General features: G+C 33.3%; 1 protein-coding gene across 1 annotated transcript in view; it reads right to left on the bottom strand.

The window, feature by feature from the left end:
* Window positions 1–1,831: 1,831 nt before the first annotated feature.
* Window positions 1,832–17,436, bottom strand: part of MIOS (meiosis regulator for oocyte development) — a 42,791-nt gene continuing 27,186 nt past the window's right edge. Inside the window, exons 8-12 of the mRNA XM_080817976.1 lie at window positions 16,482–16,640; window positions 11,451–11,603; window positions 10,047–10,251; window positions 3,391–3,520; window positions 1,832–2,587 (exon numbers count right to left, since the gene is read on the bottom strand). Of these exons, the coding sequence (XP_080674102.1) occupies window positions 2,491–2,587; window positions 3,391–3,520; window positions 10,047–10,251; window positions 11,451–11,603; window positions 16,482–16,640 (744 nt within the window). The 3' untranslated portion in view covers window positions 1,832–2,490. The remainder of the gene's footprint in view (window positions 2,588–3,390; window positions 3,521–10,046; window positions 10,252–11,450; window positions 11,604–16,481; window positions 16,641–17,436) is intronic.

The following is a 17,436-nucleotide window of genomic DNA, read 5'->3' as shown; positions in this document are numbered from 1 at the left end:
GATTAAGGCAACAACTAATAACCACTACATTACTTATTATGTGATAGGGATATAGTACTTCCTGTTTATTTCATCACTTAACACTTCTTACCACCCTCTGAGGTATTTCTGTACCTTTTAACATATGAGGAAATTGAAGCCCACAAAGGTCAGATCACTTGGCCACTGTACTGGGGCTAAGATTACAATTTAAATTTCAAAGCCCATACTTTTAATATTTGCAGTCAAATGAGTAGATGAAACTAAAGGTGGCCATATAATTACATTCAGAACTTTATCCCTTCTAACTCTAATATCACTGACAATGGAAAATTACTTTTAAAATATACCATTTTAAGGAATAACCATTCTGGAAAGCATATTAAACTGAAAAAGAGCCTTAAAAATGTTACTTAGATGTCAAATTTGTCATCAAAGTAAGTACTAATATTATTTTACTGGATTATTTGTAGAGGAGTCAAAGATAATTTCTAAATCAGACATGTGACTGCAACCCAAATTTATTCAATTTTTTAAAAAGTAATAAAAACACTTTTATCAAACACTTCTGTTGAACATGTTTAGGTAAAACATCTTGAATTTATAATCCCAAATATCAGACTAGTAATAAAAATGGAAAAATAATTTGAATCTATTTTCATGGTCCACATACACTGAAATGCGAAACAAATAAAACAGACATCTTATACGACTATTTGGGCTTCAGAGAAAATATCAGGAGGCTAACACACAGGCATAAACAATCTTAAAAATGTCACCCTTTATGAATACAAACAAGGAGATTATATTCTAGACTTTGTTTTTATTATTTCCCAAATTATAAATATTTTAGATATAACCCTATTATAAATATAAATTCAATAATTTTATCAAACTTTAGCTAAGGAGAAATGAGAATGTATTATGATAGTCTGACATTACTTAAAGCTGAGTTTTCATATTTAGGACATAGAAAATTTGAAAGGAACACTTTAACTGAAGCAATTTTAAAGGTAAAGATAAAGGTTCTATTTTAGTAAAATGAAGTCAGGAAGATTCACTTAAAAGAAAACTGGAAAAAAGTCCCTTTATAGCAATCTTTGTAATTAAAAAAAAAATTCCAACTATTCCAAATTCTTTCAACTTAAAAGAAGACTGCCATCTAGGTGAGATGTTTACAGTAGATATGCAATAGATAGATACACAATGTTTTCCCTGAAAAGTGCTTTTTGCATCAGATCTCAAAGTAAAAATAAATTGAATCCACTTTTGCATTTAGGTCACACCTCAAACTAATGTAATTGATATTAATTCTACCGAGTAAAACTGCTAACATGAAAGCTCTTAAAATTATTTAGCTTAAGATATTTTTCTCCAAAATCTATACAATAATTTTTATGCTTCCTTTTATTTTATCTATAAATACAACTTCAACTATGAAATTCAGTTCAATACTCTATATATGTCAGGTAACAGAGAAGCATGCCACAAATCCTTTGTATTTCTCTCCTACTTAGCTGTGAAAAGGGAAAAGAATAAAATTTTTAAACAAAGTTCCTCAATTGGCCCAAATATACTTAACTTTCAGAAACTTACATTTAAAGCATAACTGTCTCCAAAGTGACCCTGTTTTCCCCAACAGCTCCCAGGTTACCTTCAAAAACAGAGTATTCCACACTATGAAGGAATCTGAGAGTAGGACACACTGACGCAGGTTCGGCTGAATGGTTAGTCTCCTATAATCTAGCATAGGCTTTGTGTTCAGGAAGATGCTCTGAGATGATGAGTGTAAGATGATGAATTAATGGGGAGAGAAAGCTTTGAAGACAAATGAAGACACTGGAAAACAAAAGGCTAAAAAACTGAAAATTTTATAACATGTTCCCCCGAAATGATACATAGTTTTCTCCTCAGAATAGAAGAAGTATTAAGATACATTCTCAATTTTGGCTTTTCTTAGGAAGACAATAATGATCTGTGCCAAAAGATTTCTCATCTTGAAATGAAAGTGTATGAAGGAAAAGACTCCTTAAGAAATATATACCAACCATACCTTGATGAAATTTATTCCAGTGTGGGGTAGAGGTTCTCCAATTCTAAAGGTAAAAAATTGGTCATTTTATTCTACTTTAAAAGGCATACAGATTTTACTGAAAAGATAGCCAATTTTAGCTTAGAAGATACAGTTTCAAGGTCTGTTCTTGGTTATTCCAGAAACTCTGCTTGCATAGTGTTCAAAATTTCAACAAGCCCTATAAAACTCTTCCAAAATGAACTTTTCAACCTACTGAACAGAATTCATGCCCCCACGCTGATGTTCACTTCAGCAGCATTTGTCTCTGTGAAGCACATCAAAATCACTCAAACATCAAATTGCTGATTTGATAGAATGATTTATTTTCCCATTACAGGAAAGTCATGAGTGACTTGCTCTGAGGTACGTTTTTGAGCTATGAAGGACATCTATTAGAAAGCTCCACACTTGAAGGTTTCTCTTTAGATGATAACATTTTATGGCTGGACAGTCTCTGCAGGTACCAGATTTCCTGTCGTATCCAACTGCATACATTTACAAGTGCATGCAGAAACGGGACACTCTGCATGGTCCCTAAAAAAAATAGGTCAAGTAACAGTTAAAAATCTAAATTAAGCATATACATACATACATTTACCTATATACCTATCTCTATGCAGAATGCAATATTCAAAATGGTATTTGAAAAAATACAGGAATTAAAACCCAAAGACAAAAAGCATGAAAAGAATTAAATAAAAAATGACTAACAAACTGAATTGGGGAGAAAGTTACTGAAAAGTAAATAGCTCTACCTTTTAAATACATAACAAGATACCTGATCTACAGCTAGGAAAGTGACAGGAATGTGCTCGGAGTTTTAATTAAAACCAACATGACAAACTGGGCATAAAAGTTATAGCAACGAGGAATAAAGGGCCACCAGCACTACTTAAAATAGAACTAAATATGGCTTGAGTCTCTACTGCATGAAGTACTTACTTACTATAAAGAAGCTTATTTAGATGATAACTGATACAGTTGTTTGATAAATATACTCCACCATTTAATTTCTAATTTCAATTACATACTATGATAGGATATTAGGCTAGTTGTAAAAAAACAAAACTATAAACATATCCTCTCTCCAAATAATGCTATTCAAATATTTAACCCATACATAATATTTAAACTATTTCTTCTATATAAGTATTAATTTTACACTTTAAGATTACATAGGATATTTAATGACAGAAAAGGTGACACCACCCTTGTTAACTCAAGTGACAGCAAAAAAGAAATGTATTCTTTGGCTATATACACGTGAACTATTTAAAAGACCATCTGCTCTACCTCCTCCAACTCCAAGCCTATTAAAGAAGAAATGTACTGATTACCTGAACCAACTAAGCATATGACCAGCATGTCCACCATGCCTGCAATTGTGACACCATGTGAACCAGTTGTTAAATTGAGCTAATTTTTTATCCTTGCTCAAGTCTACTTTTTCATCTGATTTGGATCCTCCTATGGGTTAAAGAAAATTATCTTCATTAACTGTCAAAATACTTTATTCAAAGCTTCTTAAAAGGTATTTCTAAAACTACATCAAAATACAAATCACACATCATACTGAAATAGCAATGTTAATGCCATGATCTAGTTTAGTTTGAAAAACTACTGGATAACAGGAGTTTCCTTACATTTTTAATAGTCAATAAAAAATGGAAAAACCTCAGTTATCAAATCCAATAAGAAGCAATCTGAATTAACAACCTTGGAAAAACAATCAGTTTAAAATCTTTCCACAGAGAAAATACCATGTCCAGTTTATAGCTGAGTTCTACCAAACCCTGAAGGAACAGGTAATTTTCATCTATACAAACTTTTCCAAAAAACACTGGGGAAAATGCCCCAATGCACTTCCTAAGGCTGGCGTAACCTGAATAACAAAAGCAGACAAAGAAAATATGAGAAAGGCAGATTATAGTCCAATCTCTCTCCTTGAACAGACATAAAAATCCAAAGGAAAACATGAGCAAACAGTATTATTTAGTAATTTTACTTCTAGGTACATACACTAGAGAAACTTTTATACATGCTAAAAGGATTCATATGCAGAAATGTTCACAACAATATTGTTCAGAACATTAAAAATCTGGAAACAACCAAAGTGTCCACAACCATAGCAGAGTGGTAAAAACTGTGTTACAGCCCTGAATGGAATACCAAATACTGGGGTGCCTGGGTGGCTCAGTCGTTAAGCGTCTGCCTTTGGCTCAGGTCACAATCCCAGGGTCCTGGGATCGAGTCCCACATCGGACTCCCTGCTCAGTGGGAAGCCTGCTTCTCCCTCTCCCACTCCCCCAGCTTGTGTTCCCTCTCTCCGTGTCTCTGTCAAATAAATAAATAAATAAAATCTTTAAAAAAGGGGGGGGGGATACCAAATACTAATGAAATATGAATAAACTACAGCTACATTCATCAGCATCATTAAAAGTAAAAGAACCCAAAATCAATGTTGAGCAAAAAAAGGTAAGCCAAAGGATATATTCCGTAAGATTCATTCTTATGAAACTTAAAACACAGACAAAACTAAATATGTGATAGAACTATACAGATAATCAAGGAACCAAATAACACACAATTTAGGGCAGTAATTACCTCTGGGAAAAAGGAAAGAGGTAGTAGTAGGCAGGGAATAATGAGCAAAGGCACTGGTGCAGCCAATGTTATCTTAACCAGGACAGAGGCTTCATTGATGTTTGATTTATCATAGTACCTGATATATATATTCCTATCTGTATTACAGTTCACCAAGAAGTTAAAGAAAAATGTATTATTATACGTTCATGTTTATATGTGTGTATCTTCACATATATATTTACTTAACTTTTAGTGCTCAAAAAATGCTCATTCTATTAATTGTGGCTATCTTAATATGTTTTCTTTTGTTCTAAAACAGATCAAATTAAAATATTTTAAGATCATATGTAATTAGGGACAGGAATAGAAAAATGAGTAAGTAAAAATATTAAGTTTAATTAAGCAGTTGTACACCTATTAACACATGATGCTGTACTCAAAATTTTACCTAGACCATTCCTGGTCATAATTTAATGACTACAAGGATAGTCTTACAAACTTTTTTTTTTTTTTTTTTTTTTTTCAAAATACCCATCTGTTTTTGCTCATGATAGTAAAGGATTTATGAGTGATAGAAGATGTAATATGTATAGGTGGTTAAAATGTAAATATACTGAAATTCTTACTAAAAGGTTCATAAAAATGATTCACAATGAAAGGGAAGAGGAAGAAAACAAACAGAAAATACAGACCTTTTAAAGAGGAACTATTTTATATTGTATAGAACTCATTAAGTGATTTTCACTTTGCTTTTGTAACTTCTAACACACGGAAAACAGACTGGATCCAGGACAGTTTACTCCTTATATTTCTCTGATGAAGCTGAAAATACTAAGGTCTACCTCACTGCCACATGAAAAAGGCTTTTTAAAGATCAAAGAGCTTTAGCAAATGATATATCTGATAAGGAGTTAATAACCAAAATATTATGTAAAGAACTTATATAACTCAACACAAGAAAACACACAATCCTATCAAAAAACGGACAGAGAATCTGAGTAGATGTTTTTGTAAAGACATACAAATGGCTCACAGACACACGAAAAGATATACATCACTAATCATTACGGAAATACAAGTCAAAACCATAATGAGATATCACCTGACCCCTGTCAGAATGGGTAGAATCAAAAAGACAAGCAACAACATGTGTTGGCAAGGATATGGAGAAAAAGGAACTCTTATGGAGTGTGAGGAATGCAAACAGAGCAGCCACTGTGGAAAACAATATGAAGGTTCCTCAAGAAATTAAAAACAGAATTACTATATGACTCAGTAATTCCAATGTTGGGTATTTACTCAGAGAAAATGAAAACACTAACTCAAAAAGGTATATGCACCCCTATGTTTATTGCAGCATTATTTACAATAGCCACGGCATGGAAGCAACCTAAGTCTTCATCAATAGACAAATGGATAAGGAAAATGTGGTATACATATACAAGTAATATTACAAAGCCATAAAAAGGATGAGATTGTGTCATTTGAGACAACATGGATGGACCTAGAGGGTATCATGCTAAATGAAATTAGTCAGACTGAAAAGGACAAATGCCATACAATTCCATTTGTAAATGGAATTTTTAAAAAATAGACAAAAAGCAAATCAGACCCATAAATACAGAGAACAAACTGATTGATGGTTGCCGGAAGGAAGATGTTGGGGGTTAAGCAAAATGAATGAAGGGGAGTGGGAAATACAGGCCTCCAATTACGGAATGAGTAAGTAACAAAAGGCAGAGCATAAGGAATGCAGTCAATGATACTGTAATAGTGATGTAATAGGACAAATGGTAGCTACACTTGTGGTGAACAAGGCACAGTGTATCAACTTGTCAAATTACTAAGATGTACACCTGAAACTTATGTGACATTGTGTGTCAACTATACTCAAAAAAGATTAAATAGTTTTAACTTTCATTTTTTAAATTTTAGATAGTTTTAACTTTTAAAAGATTCATACTGAATTACAAAGGTAAGTGCCATAGAACAGTTGAAGGAAACTAGGGTTTCATGTAGTCAGTACCTACTACTATACTACTACTACTATTACTGCTACTACTACTACTACTACGAGTAAGAAGGAAACCAGTACGTTATCTAACTCTAAAAAAGGCATTACTCCTTTACATAAAGCTCTATAAGGGCAGGGATTTTTGTCTGTTTTGTTCACTGTAACATTCCTAGCACTTAGAACAATAGGTGCTAGATACTTGTTGAATAAATAATGTATAAAATGCTAAATATGTTGGGCGCCTGGGTGGCTCAGTTGGTTAAGCAACTGCCTTCGGCTCAGGTCATGATCCTGGAGTCCTGGGATCGAGTTCCACATCTGGCTCCCTGCTCAGCAGGGAGACTGCTTCTCCCAATGACCTCTCTCCTCTCATGCTCTCTCTCTCAAATAAATAAATAAAATTAAAAAAAAACAAAAACGAACAAAAAAAGATTTAAAATGCTAAATATTTATAACAAACATTATAGTTATAATTATTTATAAATAATTACAAACATTAATAATTATAAACATTATTTTCAATAGAATTCCAATCTTTAAAGCACAATTGAGTATAAAAATATGCAACCCTCAGTTAAATAAGTTTATGGAAAACCTGGCCATTTGGATCATGAACCATGATGGATGGATGACATCTCTAATTGCAGACAAAGAATCGGGGGGGTTTGTACACCTCAATCTTTAAACTGCTTCAAGCTAGCATTTTATTTCTATTAGGTCCTGTCTTATTTTGGAACTCAGAACCTTCTGATTTTATATCTTAAAAAAGAATACGTTTATTACAGCTAACCGTTGAAAAACATGAGTTTGAACTGTGTGGATCTGCTTGCGTGTGGATTTTCTGCAGTATGGTACTGTAAATATATTTTCTTTTCCTTATGATTTTCTTAACATTTTATTTCTCCTAGCTTACTTTACCACAAGAATACAGTATATAAATACACAAAGTATACAATACATGTTAATCAACTGTTTATGTTATTAGTAAGGCTTCCAGTAAACAGCAAACTACTAGTAGTTAAATTTTAGAGGAGTCAAGAGTTATACCTAGATTTTTGACTATTCAGAGGTTGGTGCCACTAACCCTCATGTTACTCAAGGGTAACTGTATTTCACAATTAACTCAGCTCAGCAGTCCTTAAAAGATTATACAGGTTTCCCTAATTTTCCTAACCAATTTATTTCCCGGTAGTCTACTTTCCTAGGCCCTTGTCATACAGATGCACCTGGTAGTTCCCATATACTCTCTGTACTTACATTCACCAATCTCTACCCTAGTTCATGCCTTTCATTCCTTGTCCACACCCGGAAAGGCTTCTCTAAAATCTTCACTCCCAAACTTTTTTAAAGGACCTGCTTTAACAGCATCTTCTTTCTGAAGTTTTCCAGATATCCTTCAAAAAGAAGTAATGTTTCCCTCTTTCAAATTTCCTGCTACTTTCTTTATACAATATTCCTTATTCACCTCAGGGAGCTAAACATGTTTCAGAATACAGAATGTTTGGGATTTTAGAGAAATAATGAACAAACACGACAATTCCAGGAAAGTCTGAGGCAGCATTCTGTAATCACAGGCCTTAATAGCCTCATGTCAATTCTGAACAGGTTTTTTGTTTTTGATCATAGGATTTTCAGATCTTTTTAGAGATTTTGGAATGGCAGGTTAAGGGATTCCAGACCACTATTTATTTTCTTAAACATATCATTTCTTATTTTATCTATGCTCATTTTATACTATAAACTTCACAAGGATCTTTGATTCATCTCAGCATTTCAATCTTAACAAGCATTCACATACACAAAAAATTATTACTGAAGCAAATTTCAATAAAATTTCTGAAGCAAGTATGAAAAAATGTTAACACTTTATAAACCTGAGTATTGAATATTCATTCATTAACAGTCTCTATAACAGAGAGGTTGAAATGTTTTGCTTTTTCTTCAAATTTTAGAAAACTGATTTTATCTTTTTTTAACCTATTTCAAAAATAAAAAAGATTGAAAAGTTAATATCTAGCAAAAAAAGAATAGCACTCATGCCACTATAGCTTCCTGGGGCTTATGGTCTGAAAGATGTATTGAATCCAACTATTTTTATGTATCCCGGTTCATATATAACTTATTTATGCAATATTTTGTCTTGTTCGTTTCCTGTAGCGGATTTTTATTCCAAATTATTTTCTATTTACTAGTATCAGGACCATAAAAGGATCAACATGCAATATATAAAATGCAAATGAAAATCCTTGATTAAAATTTAAATGAAAACTAATATATAAATTTGAAAACATTACAAATTGCCTTTGTTAAAAAAGGGCATCAAACTTGAAAAATAATTATTCAGGTATAATTATATAATTATATATAATATATAGTATAGTATTATATTATAGTGTATAATATACATTATATAACAAATATTCAGGTGTAATTATTCAGGTATCCAATGATACCAGCAAACCTCCTTCACAGATGTTAATATAATAAAACAAACTATTGACATGAACCAACTGCAGAACAGAATTATAAAATTTCATAATTAAAAAGAATCTCCCTCTAACACCTTCTATAAACGAGGGCTAAAGTAACTCTCAGTGTTACAGACTGAATGTCACAGAGCTAGAACTAATACAATAGGCATTCTCACACCATATCCAGCTCTTGGTTATACCAGTATGCTAAATTCTCAAATGTTTTCAATTAAAATTTCTGCCACAGTGTAATTTTCAAGTTAAATAAATAACTCAAATATTTCTAACCACTGGATACATTATATTCAACTATCTACTGTTCTCAGAATTTTCTTCTGTATGTACCATAAGCAGTAAACAATAATCCTAATATTTCTAACCATTAAAAAAATACATACATTCACTACATAACTGACAAATATAGCAAAAGCAGCACCAAAACTTGGAAGTAAAGGGATGTGATTTCTAGACTAACACTTTCTCTACATATTCACAGGTAGATTTTGAAGATTAAAAAAGAGAATATGAAAGTGCTTTGAGAACCAAAAGCTCTTTATGCATACAAGGTATTTGTTAATTAATGAGGGTGCACTGACTTTTAAACAAAAAACCTGAGGGATCTCCTCTTAGAAAAAGTGGTAAAAAAATAGTGTAGTATAGGATTACTTCATATTTAAGATCTTTTCACAAACTTTAAATGGACTATCATTGTGAGGTTACTTGTGATATCATGAATACAGATTTTACTTCTAATGTATAGATTTTTACAAATTCCAGGAAATACAAAATCTCTGAGCCAGCAGAGTGGCTTATTCTTAGAAATAATATAAACCCAACCTTGTAAGTCTTCTATTGACAACATTAAATCAGTTATGTAGGAACTATTTCAGCTCAGAAAATATATCATAGAATTATGCCATACCAGGACAGCTAGAAACAGGTGTTCCCATATTAATGAGGCAAAGTGCACATCGAGGAAGGGGTTTTCGACAGCCAGGGCAACTTGTGACTTTAGATTTTGTTGGTGACCCACTGACACCATACTGACTAAAACCTCTGCCCTGATGAGGCACAGTTGAACAGCTGTAGGAGATCGACTTGCCACAAAAATTGCAACTCACAAACACCTATACAACAAATAAAAGGAGGAGTAAGAATAATGCAAACTTTATAAATAAAATTCAAAGTCTGATCCTAACAAACTATTCTTAAATAATTTTTAAGGTTTACTTTATATTATAAAATAATTTGTTATCTGCTAAATTTGACTAGCTTTCATCTAGGATTTCCACTTAGCAGTGACATTGAGTACTTCTTCTCTGTTACCTCTGTTTAGTTATATCCTTTCTAACACCACTGACATCTGTAGAAAAACTTGGAAACATTAGATAACAACATTTTAGAAATAACAAAGACTTTAGAATTCACATTGGAATATTACAAAATAACCCAGTGTAAGTTCTGATCCAAAGTTCAATGATTACATCTCCTCAACAAAATTTTCTTATAAAGAAAGCATTCATTTCCTAAGACAAAAAGGAGTTAAGGACCCTATAATGTCAAACAGCTAGAATTTTAGAATAATAGTAATAGAAAATGTTCATTTAGCTTTTATATTAAATTCCTGGGCTCTTAAACACATACAGATTAATAACAAATATTATCATGTAATGCTATTTTACAAAAACTCGGGTTGTTTTAAAATAATCACTAATTCCTCAACTTTCTAAAGCAGGAAAACAGCACCATCCAGTGCTCACATTGAGGATATACTCGGTATTTAACGTCCAAATTTAGATACAGTGATCTCATGTTTCATGTGATAACTGAGCTCATGTTTTTTAAATAGTAAAACAATTTCCATATTTAATTAGACATATAGTTAGAGAAAAAAACCAAATCCTGCCTTATTACACCTAAATAATGCAGAAAAATTTAATATATAAATGGAATTTATAAGATAGTACAATAGTTTGGATTTGGAAAGGGCTTGGAATAAACTAGAAAAGAACTCTAGGATTGATTTAGGTTTGCAAAAGACCCTCTAGGCCTGCTGTTGTTTGCTCTAGCTCAGACTCAAGTGCAAGCCACTGAGATGATTGTTAGGAAGTGGCAGGACTGAAAAAACAAGACGGTCAACGATGGAGTGACGTCTGGGATAAATAAAGACATTAACAGCTACTCATAACCAAAAGGATGAGCTAATAATAATTTATTAAATTGGGCTCTAAATTTACCCAATATAACATGCTGTGAACACTTCTCTTTGAGCTACATTAAGCATATGTTACAATTTGATTCTCTCCAAAATAATATACTTACTTACCTGTGCTAAAGGCTTAGAACTGGGATCCAACTTACTCCTATGAATATCAAACTCAGCTCGTTTGTGCCAAAACCTCCAGGCATCTAATAAATTTCTATAATTCTCAATCCAGTACTGAACTCTTTCATCTTTAAGAACATCTAAAGGAGAACCCTAAAAAAGAAAACATGAATTAATACAGTTGTTTAAAATTTTTCTGGCTAAGCCACAGGATTCCAGGTAACATATGAGTATGAGTCACACAGAAGAAACAGGCTCCCTTTTTGCCAAAAGCTGATGAGGATAAAGATAAAATAATGAGGGTAAAGATAAAATAACTGACAGAAGCTTCTTTAATTTCTTTAAGCTGGGCCTCTACTAATGACATAATATGTACTGTATATATTATCATTAATCCTAGCCAGGAAAGTGTAATTCTCTATATCTTATTTAAATTAAGGACCCAAGAGTAAACAATTCACTTTCCTACTTGAATACAACAAAAAGTGATGTGAATACTTTGTCCCCAAAATTAAAACCCCTGCATTCATAAAATCTGGTTACTATTTAATCCAAATGCATACCAAAATTACTTCATCACATTTAAAATAATACTGAACCTCATCCTTTGTATCTAGCACGTACTGTGAATGGAGATGCCCTTTTTGTATATATATTTATCTGAAAGTTAAACCTGTTTATTCTCTCTTTTGCCCTCAATTAAAACATATATTTATTACCTTAAAAATTAAAACAAAAACAAAAGCAAAAAACAACCCCAAAACCAAACCAAAAATGTTCTTTCATTTTTCTATCCCTAGGCCACAATGAAAAGCAACTATTTCTTTACCTTAAGCTTACTTTAGATTTCTTCTCAACAAGAACTTCAATTTCTTGCCAGTAAGGCTCTTCCCAGAGGTGTATTTTCCCTTGCAGCTGTGACATTTCACATTTCACCTGCACTTGCTTTGGGTTTTCATAGAATGCTTTTAGCCCTGTCCAAGATATCTTCCTTAAGTTCACATGATAAAGAAAGTAGAGAAAGTCTCAACTCCCAATGATGCCATGGGCATCAATCTGAAGCCCAGTTTTGGGGAACCAGACAGAAAAGTAAAATGTTAGAGAGAACTTAATGTATATCACTTATGGAAAAAGGGAAGAAACCTATAATAGCTAATAGACAATCTATCTTTAGACATTCTATCAAAACAGAAGGAGCTTATCTTTCCCCTATTAATTAGGTATTCATTTCTGTTATCAGAGGTAAATCCAGCTAAAAGAACATGTGGAAAACTCATAGCTAATAATTTCACCTCTTAAAAAAGTAAGTATCTCTTCTAGTTCTGATAATGACCAACTAGCCAGAACTAAGTACTGAAGTAGAATATAATCCCTAGTTTAAAAAGAAAATTCACAGAAAAAAAGGAGAAATCTTCATATCCCACTCTTTCTCCTTCCATGGCAGTAAGGATAAACTCAGAAAGAATTTGGTCAATTCGTATTTGATAAATCTTCTCTAGATCTGCTCCTAAATAAACCTAAAATTAAGCTGCAACAAAATCTATAGAGGAAAACAGTTCAGAGATTAAGATGGGAAAGGCTTGGGAAATAACTTGGGCTGCCCATAGATCCACAGTAACAAAACTTTAAGACCAAAGTGAGCAGCAAGTAACTGAACTTCCAAAAGCATTAACCAACATTCTTCAGAAAAAGGTAAAAGAACTCAGATCTCTATAATGTACTATACATAACATCCAATATTCAAATGAAAAACTATGAGACACAAACAGGTAAATATAGTTGAAAGTCAAGGGAAAAAGGCAGTCAACAGAAACTAAGCCTAAAATAGCCCATGTTAGAGTTAGCAGGAAAAATCCTGAATGCAGCTATTGACATATGCTCAATTAGTGTGCAGATAGGGATTTGAGTGAAAAATGTAAACTATAAAAAAACTGAGATTCTAAAACTAAATTGTAAAAGAGCTGAAATTAAGAATGTGCTGAGGGCATGTAGGTGGCTCAGTGGGTTAAAGCCTCTGCCTTTGGCTCAGGTCGTGGTCTCAGGGTCCTGGGATTGAGCCCCACATCGGGCTCTCTGCTCAGCAGGGAGCCTGCTTCCCTCTCACTCTCCGCCTGCCTCTCTGCCTACCTGTGATCTCTGTCTGTCAAATAAATAACTAAACTCTTAAAAAAAAAAGAATGTACTGAAAAACTTAACGTCATGTGACGTTAAGAGTCAATGAACAAATCAAGAGCATTTAACCAATTTGAAGAACAGAGGAAAAAAGGATGGAAAGAAAATGAACAAAACCTCAGATACCTATGAACACTATTAAATGGTTTAATATATATGTAATATGAGCCCAAAAAAGAGAAGAGAAGGAGATTGAAACAGAAAATATATATATAAAGAAACAATACACCCAAACTTTGCAAAACTAATGAAAAACACTGACTTGCAGATCCAAGAAGCTCCGTGAACCACACACAGGGCAGAAAAAAGTACAACTAGGGATTGAGGGTAAACTGCTGAAAATCAAAAGCAGCCGAAGGGAAAATGAAACATTACATAGGGAGACAATAATTATAATAGCTGACTTCTCTCCATAAACAATATAAGGCCACTTGCACTCTGTGGCCACATTTCCACAGTTTGATTTAATAGACACAACCTCATTTCAGTAAGAAAAAAATGATATACTTTATTATAGAATGGGCAGTGGCCTGGTAAGTTGCTAGGTTTATACAGTGGTTCATGGGTCAGGATCTATATTTATTCATAAGAAGGTAGGGTTGGAGGGGGCATTTTACTACGTTTACCCAGTACAGAGCATGCTATCAAGTGTTTGAAAGGAAGGGAATAGGAAAGAAGATACCATGAAAGGATAAGATTAGCTGGAGGGCTATAGGAAATCTCAGGGAAATGTTCTAAATTTTCACCATATTTCTATCAAAAATAAAGAAGGGAACCTTTGCCAGAAATCTCTTTTTAACTGCTGGACAGTAAGAACTAAGAGTAAATTGATTAACTGGTTACCCCAATTCATAAAAAGGGAAAATGGGAGTGAAGAGAATTGTGGTATAACTTGCTTTCCGCACTGCAAGTGAGACTTAGTTCAGATCAGGGAAAGGTAATCTCTTTTGTAGAAAGTAAAGTTTTGTGAACTGGGCAAATTAGAGAGAGGTTCTTCTGCTCTGTTTGAGCTTTATATAAGTTTAAAATAACAATTCCCAAAATAAAAGGAAAAACTGGATAACCCAGTGCAGGAGGCTGATGGACAGTAAGAGAATGTAGAAGTCTGCTATAGTTCAACTGATAAGGTTGAAATTAAATGCCTTCTAATCCAAAGCAATCTACACATTTAATGCATTCCCTATCAAAATACCATCAGCATTTTTCACAGAGCTAGAATAGACAATCCTAAAATTTGTATGGAACCACAAAAGACCTTTAATAGACAAAACAATTCTGAAAAAGAAAAACAAAACTGGAAGCATTACGATTCTAGATTTCAAACTATATTACTAAGCAGTAATCATCAAGACAGTATGGTACTGGCACAAAAACAGACACATAAATCAACGAACAGAAAAGAAAATCCAAAATTGAACCCACAATTATATGGTCAACTAATCTTCAACAAAGCGGAAAAGAATATCCAATGGGAAAAAGACAATTTCTTTAACAAATCGTGTCTGGATAGCAATATAGAGAAGAATGAAACTGGACCACTTTCTTATAGGATACACAAAAAAACAATTCAAAATGGATAAAAGACCTAAATGTAAGACAGGAAACCATCAAAATCCTAGAGGATAACACAGGCAGAAACCTCTGACCTCAGCCACAGCAACTTCTTACTAGACATGGCTCCTGAGGCAAGGGAAACAAAACCAAAAATACACTGGGACTTCATCAAGATAAAAAGTTTCTGCACAGCAAATGAAACAATCAACAAAACTAAAAGGCAGCCTACAGAATGGGAGAAGATATTTGCAAATGCCTTATCAGATAAAGGGTTGGTATCCAAAATCTACAAAGAACTTAACAAACTCGATCCCCAAAAAACAAATAATCCAGTTAAGAAATAGGCAGAAAACATGAATAGACACTTTAAAAAAAAAAAAAAAAAAGAATCCAGATGGCTAAAAGACACATGAAAAGATGCTCAACATCACTCAGCATCACGGAAATACAAATCAAAACCACAATGAAATACCATCTCATACCTGTCAGGATGGCTAAAATTAACAACACAAGAAATCAGAGGTGTTGGTGAGGATGAGCAGAAAGGGGAACCCTCTTGCACTGCTGGAGGGAACGCAAACTGATACAGCCACTCTGGAGAACAGTATGGAGGTTCCTCCGAAAGTTAAAAATAGAACGACCTTATGATCCAGCAATTGCACTACTAGGTATTTACCCAAAGAATACAAAAATACAGATTCAAAGGGACACATGCACCCCAATATCTATAGCAGCAATTCCACAACGGCTCAACTATGGAAGAGAGCCCAAATGTCCATCGACTGATGAATGAAGATGTGGTCTTTACAATGGAACATTACTCAACCATCAAAAGAATGAAATTGTGTCACTTGCCATGACATGGATGGAGCTAGAGTGTATTATGTCAAGTGAAGTAAGTCAGCCAGAGAAAGACAAATGCCATATGATCTCACTTATATGGGGAATTTATGAAAGAAAACAGATGAACATGTGGGAATGGAGAAAAGAAAAAAAGGAGAGAGGGAAACAAGCTGTAAGAGACTCTTAAAGGTAGAGAAATGAGGGTTGATGGAGGGAGGTGGGTGGGGGATGGGTATTAAGGAGGGCACCTGTTATATTGAGCACTGGGTGTCGTACGTAAGTGATGAATCACTGAATTCTGCTCTAGAAACCAATATTGCACTGTATGTTAATTACCTAAAATTTAAATTAAAAAAATTAAATGCTTTCTAGAGATCCTAAGGAAGCAAAAGGCATACCCACTCAATGAAGGAAGGTGGTTAACCACTATTTTTCTTTAAGTTGCTGCCACACTGCACTAACCTGCAACATGCAGTAACTTGCTGTTTGGACATCTCCAGTTCTATCGACATAACTCTCCATTAAGTCCACTCCATCTTTAGTAAGGCCTGTAAGCAGTATTCCTTCCAAATTTCCAGCCTCTTTCATTTCATTGGTCAACTTTTCAATATATCTATTTAACTGGAAAATTCAAAAAGATTTCTCTGAAGCAAACTGTTTCACTATATACTCTGTACTTCAAAACTTATACTTCAGGAATAGTTTCATTTTTATAGAAAACATTTTAAAACACAGCCCTTGCAAAAAAGATCTCTTAAGAAGTCTGTATCTATCATAAATTACAATGCAGTATCTGTGATTATTTAAAATATTTTTTTAAAAAGGGATTTATGTATTATTATTCTATAAAATAAATATACAGGGTTGACTAAGTTTAAAGAGAACTGTCCCTCAGTATTCGCAAAGTTCTTGCTATTAAAAGAATCACAGAATCTGAGATGAATGGGAACTTGAAGATTATCAAAAACAATCACCTCTTGGTAAGGTCTCTGACTTTATCGGACCCCAACCTCTAGCCAAGAGTCCTCAATGTTCCCTCAGCACTTTCTCATTATTACAGCACTTAGCACCTTGTATTACTGGTTGTTTCTGGGCATTCCTTTCTCACTATACACACAGAATACCCATTCAATACTTTTATTGAATTAAGAAATAAAGGAATTCTTTTATAGTATTGCAAAGGGGTGAGTTCAATGCCTTTATCTGTATACCACAAGCAGAAATAAACTAAAATATTAAGTCAGGATTCTTAAATAATTCTGGTTATGATACACAAGTCTACTGTATCTAACAAATTATTACTTTACTTTTTTAGAAGAATTTATATATAAATGTTACATATACATATTTGTACATAAAGATTAGTTTCTTAAGTAAGAGGACTATTAATTACTTCAAATACAAAATTAAATTAGTT

This window comes from Martes martes (genome assembly GCF_963455335.1).
Source record: "Martes martes genome assembly, chromosome: 11".
Taxonomy (NCBI): domain Eukaryota; kingdom Metazoa; phylum Chordata; class Mammalia; order Carnivora; family Mustelidae; genus Martes; species Martes martes.
Note: the sequence above shows the minus strand (reverse complement) of the source record. Positions and strands in the feature narration are given on the sequence as shown.